Source organism: Gavialis gangeticus, unplaced genomic scaffold, assembly GCF_001723915.1.
Source record: "Gavialis gangeticus isolate Ggan-Ray unplaced genomic scaffold, GavGan_comp1, whole genome shotgun sequence".
NCBI lineage: Eukaryota > Metazoa > Chordata > Crocodylia > Gavialidae > Gavialis > Gavialis gangeticus.
The window spans coordinates 111,784,331-111,789,932 of record NW_017729022.1 but is presented as its reverse complement, the minus strand read 5'-3'; the positions used below and the strand labels follow the sequence as shown (position 1 = coordinate 111,789,932).

General features: G+C 38.0%; 1 protein-coding gene across 4 annotated transcripts in view; it reads right to left on the bottom strand.

The window, feature by feature from the left end:
• The window catches only part of CCDC91 (coiled-coil domain containing 91), a 457,779-nt gene that overhangs the window by 374,028 nt on the left and 78,149 nt on the right, over positions 1-5,602 (bottom strand). For 3 of the 4 annotated variants that reach the window (XM_019515987.1, XM_019515988.1, XM_019515990.1), the window contains exons 4-5: positions 3,602-3,771; positions 1,590-1,796 (exon numbers count right to left, since the gene is read on the bottom strand). In XM_019515987.1, the coding sequence (XP_019371532.1) occupies positions 1,590-1,796; positions 3,602-3,771 (377 nt within the window). The remainder of the gene's footprint in view (positions 1-1,589; positions 1,797-3,601; positions 3,772-5,602) is intronic. The other variant, XM_019515989.1, reaches the window with a different exon arrangement.

Genomic DNA, 5,602 nt, shown 5'->3' with positions numbered 1-5,602 from the left:
GGGGCAGGGCTGAGTAGCCAGCCCATCTGCATGGGGATCTTGGTGCAAGGCTCCCTGCAGCTGGGAAGACCCTGGCTCAAGGGGAGCCCAAAGCAGTTTAAGATAGCCCTGGATAACTGTAGTATCATGTTTAATCAGGTTAAGTTAGACTGGTCTATTGAACTTCAGTCCCAGATCCCCTCCCCACCCTCTTCCACCCTGGAGCACATGTATATGCACCCTTAGAACCTAAGGTCCCATCTACATGGTAGACTTAAGATGTGATTAACTAGTTAATCATGTCTTAAGCTGTGATCCAGCAACATGTTCAACCAATTAATCACGTGATAAAACAAGGAATAAACCACAAAGTTATTCCACAAAAAAGCGCAATAACTTTGTGGCTTGTTCTTATCATGTCATTAACTGAATGTGTGTCCAGGTGCTCCCCTGTGGTGTCCTATACCCACAGGAGATGCTTCTGGGGCTGCAAACCTCATCAGCCGCAGGGCCTGCAGTCACGGCAGCACATGGGCTCCCCCTGTACTGACAATAAAGCATGACTGGCTCTGATGCTGGATCCACCAATCATATGTGGCACGGCAGGAGGCATGATTGTGTGGATCCTATATCAAATCCAATACTGCCTTTACCTGAACGTCTACAGGGGGCCGTACCTTCAGCAGTTCCTCTTTGTACTGACAGATCAATTGGTGACAACAGCAGACTGATGTCTCCCATGTGAACCAATACAAGGGAATGAGACAGGCAGTACTGGCAGTGGGTTTTACAATTACTTGTTATATAGAAAGAAACCAACTCAAAACTTTAAATTCAACTGTGCAGAAAAGATCACAGACCCTTCTGCCTTTCTGTCCTTCTGCTTTCTCTGAAGGCTACCCCCTGTCCCTGTTTCATAGTGTCTCTCCTTCAATACATATGTATTGTACTTCCCCTCCACTTGTAGCTTATCTCCTTTAACAGCTCCTATCAGTCCCCATCCTGTCCCTAGCCTGCCCTCACATCTCAAGCCTTCTGCCTTTCAACCAAGCCAATTCCTCTTCCTCCTCCATGCTACCCTGATATTTATTTATTAGATGGATGTTAGGCAACTGAAGTACTGGAAATATAGTTACTCCACTCAACTCCAGCATCATAGTAGCCCTCAGTAGATGAGAGAAGCATTTTGTGGCAAAATGTCCTGCTCAATTCAGAGCTGTAGCATGTTGAATGCAGACAGAATCATAAGAATTTAGCTGCAAGGCTTTAATGAACCTGTACAGAACATGAGATTGGCTGGGGCAGCAAAGGCACCTCTCCTCTTTCCTCTACAGTTTGATAGTGTTAAAACTTGTATGGACAATGAGTGTAAAAATGTTAAACATGTTAAAAAGGTAATATACTTTTCCCTAACCTCACTTTTAGAATAGGCTGAGCCCTCTCTGGCAAGGCCTACAATGAAAATTCATCCAAAGAAAGACACCATTTTTATGAAGAAATCTTAGCCTGAACAGCTGAGATTTGGCAAAGTTATAACTGAAACAGGATATGATAAAGGAAAGCATTAGTTACTCAAACTTGGGTGTCACTGCCTGCTCTAGAAGTCATACCTTTTTAATTCTGCATTTTTCTTCTTCAGCAACTTTGAGTTTAGTCTCTAGACTTGCAACTGTTTGTTGAAGGCAGCTCTTTGATCCATTTGACCCCTCTCGCTGTTCATCATCTACAGAGATGGTTGATATTACTAAAGATTTTTCACCAGGTAAACTGAAAGAGGGAATTGGGATATCCATGGAAGAACCAGCTGATAACCTAACCTAATTCAAAAGAGAAACAAAAGTACACTGTTTGGTGCCAAATAATAAACAACAGATATTTTGAAGTTATTTAAATTAAGACCGTTGAAAATTAAAGCAGTTGCTTGCAATCAAAAGTTCTTGAAGCTGGACTTTGCACATTCCCACCCAGGTGATAAAGAGCTACGGTAGTGGAACCTTAGCTAGAAGAGCCCACTGAAGTACTCATGGTGTGTCCATCTAATGAGCTCCCTCAGGAGTATAAATATGCAAAGTCTATTTCAAACTCTTGGTTACAAGTAAATAACCTTTGTTTCTCCAGCAAGTGGCCTCTTCCTATTCCCACTCATAAGGAATTCATCTAAGATTGAGCAACTCTTCTTTCTGGCCCTTAAACAAGACTTACAATATTTGTACAAAGTTTGTTTACAAATAGGTCTATGAGCAGGTGCCCACAATCCACAAAAATTCTCTACACAACCAGCACTAGCAATGAACACTATTGAGTATTTACACTAACTCAGTTTAGCTGACTTACATTTTCTTTTTCTAAAAGCTGTAGTACTGTTGTAAATATATTGTGAGTTATACACCATTCCAAAACTGCTAAAAACTTATTTAAAATTTTAACTATATACAATTCTAAATTAACGTAAAGAAACGTATGAAACAGGCACCACCTCTTATTCTAAAAAGTGACCAAGGCAAAGGGTCAGATCAGTTCCAAATCCTTGGTTGCTGAAATCCAGAAAGAACTGAAGTGGCTAGAATGCTCTGTCCCCCATCACATTCCTGCTCCCCCCAGCCCCTTTTACAGCTTTACAATTGAATGTAAAGGGAGAGATAGGAAGGGGCATTTGATCATTTCAGTGGTCAGTATTGGCTGTGGTTCTACTGTTGAAGCATCACCAACTGGTACATCTTGTGTGTAAATGTGCAGTAGCCATTTAAAGGACAATTTATATTTCCAGCATTAGTCTTTAAATATCAACCTGTACATTATACGTTGGTTAAACAAAGTAGTCTCCAAAACACTGCCACAAAAAAAAAAAATGCTTCTGAAAAACCATTAGAACATGATTTGACCAACAGCCAGACTAGTGGCACCTAATTAATTGAACCATGAGTAACCTCATGGAAGCTGATGGAGCAATATACTATTAATTATGAGCAAAGGTATTTACAAGATAGCCCAAAGCTTCAAATGACTCAGAACAAACATAACACGTGCGGGCAGGAGACAGTAATTGTTAGCGTTTTAAGAACACATCAGAAACTGTCTAATCCCAAAACTAGTAGATATGACATTCATAAAAGGGTCTATTTCTGAAATCTTTAGTAGCTTTATCAGCAATTTTTCCCCTAAGGAACATTACTAATAAGATCTCCCGTATTTCAGCATTATTACCCCATTGAACAATTTTTAAAATTTTTTAAAAAATTTTTACACAATTTTTTTAAATGTACTACACATCTTAATGAACTTATTTTTACTGAGAGCCACAAAAAGTATTGCAATGAATAACAAATCACATAAAAATAAATCCTCTAAGAAAATACTGATACACTGAAAATATGTAGGTTGATAAACATTTTAAAATATATCTTCTGCCATTTCAAAGAATTCAAAGCTACTTAATTTCATATTTAATATTTAGATGGGTAACTGATACATTTATTTTGAAAATATACCCTTCAAATACACTCAATGGTCAACTTTTGTCCCTTAGGAAAAACAAAATAATCTCTAATTTCGTAAGAAAACATACAATGCCAAGAGACTAAATACATTAATTTACTGTAATAAAAAAACAGATTGTTTTTACCTGTTCTTTAATAACAGCTGGATTTAAAATGCTGTTGCCTGTTTGAACTGCTGTCACTACATTATCACCTGATAAAATGAAGGATTCAGAAGGAACAAGGCAAGCAGAAGGTAAAGAATGCTCCAGCAGAACATCAGAAGAAACATTTTGAGGTACATGGACTTCAGTTACTAATGCAAGACAAAAAAAACCAGATGGAAAACAAAACATTAGATGTGAAAAACCATTCAAAATTAGTGCATCATGTATGTTTCTGAAATCTATACCTTTGGAAGCTACCAAAATATTATTTTTGTTATACAAAAAACAAGGCACAACAACAAAAAATAAAATAGTCACATTAATGTAGATTTGACCTGATTTTATCAATTTAAACTTGCCATGGACTTATTTTCAGTGAAGTGTATTGTCATTGAATTCTGTTCTTGGTACACTTTCCATGTATGTACAGTTTATGTCTGCACACTGAAAGATATCATCAACTGGAATTACATTACTGTTCCATAATTATTTGAATTTGAGGACCTCCTCTTGGGCACACTACAAAAGCCATTTATTTGGGGAAAAAATTAGGAAAAGTTGGGAAACAAATGTGTCTATTTTGATTCTTTTACTGGCTGCCTCAGGTAATCTATTATTTATATATGAATATTGTATACAATTAAAAGAAATCAAGCAACAACTATCAGAACACCTAAACCTTTTTGAACAGCACTTTTTTATTATTACTTAAATCTAACTCCCCTCCCACAAACATGCATACATCTCTTATAAGAAATCTATAGATAAACATTGTGACAACCAATATGGATGAAAGCTTTTTTACACATGATAAAGCATGACATTTTGTACATCAAATTACAACAGAAAAACTGGAAGGGAAAAAGAACAAACAGAATAAGCCAACAACCAACAATACACAAATCCAATAAGTACTATGGCAGGTCCAGAGCTTTTCAGCAGTCATATACCCAAAGAAGGGATTTTCAGTTATAAAACATGAAACTAAACAGTGAACATAGTTAGTTGTACATTACTAAGATCTAGAGCGGGTGTTAGATAGGAGAATAGAGGGGCCCACTAATTTTGAAACCTAGGCAAAACACTCTGCGTTGGGAGGAGGGTGGCTGCTGCAGCACCAACAACTTCCAAAGGAAGCTGCCATTCTGGTGCCCCCTTTAAGTGGGCACCTAGGGCTGGTGCTCCACTTGCCCACTCAATGTTATGCTACCAGTGCCCACATCTGCATACTGGATGACTTAAAACTACCCTGGCCTGGTAAGGCTCACTATGGCTGGGGCCTGGACAACTGCACTGGCTGCTTGCCACTGGATCTGGCCTTTTACTCTGGTAAATCCATCAGAGGGTGTGCTTTTTCAACAGTGAAAATAAAAAAGCCAAATTTACAACATGCTGTCTATAGAACACTACATGAAAAGCTAAAATGTACCTTAAAATTCTTTTTGAAGAAAAATATTTGACTGAACAATCTATTAGCAGTACATATATTTTTATAAGGTTAACTGACAACTCTGTTAAGTATCCTGCTTTCAGTGACTTATAATTTTGCCAATTTATGTAGAATGTTTCAAAGTAAAAAATGTAAAACTAGATTGCTTCTGCTTTCTTCTGTTACCACTTAGCCTGATCAATGCAGCATCCAAAACTTAAAATCCTGTTGTGATAACAGCAAGCATTTAGAAATACAGGTAGGTTCCCCCTTTTCACTGCTTCTACCAATCCAAACACCTGACTGAAGGAAAGAAATAGAAGACAGAACAGAAAGACAGAACAAGGGAAAAAAAGAGGGCAGGTTCTAAAAATTGTAAAGTTCCTTAGAGGAATGGAAACAAAGAAAGACTTGCAAACAGACTGTACTGAAACGTACAACATTTATAGTTAGTAGCCAACATGAGTAAGCAATACAGCAAACCAGCACAGCACATGGTGGAATTCAACCAAAAGTCAATTTAAATGGGGGGGGGGGGGGGGGGGGGGGGG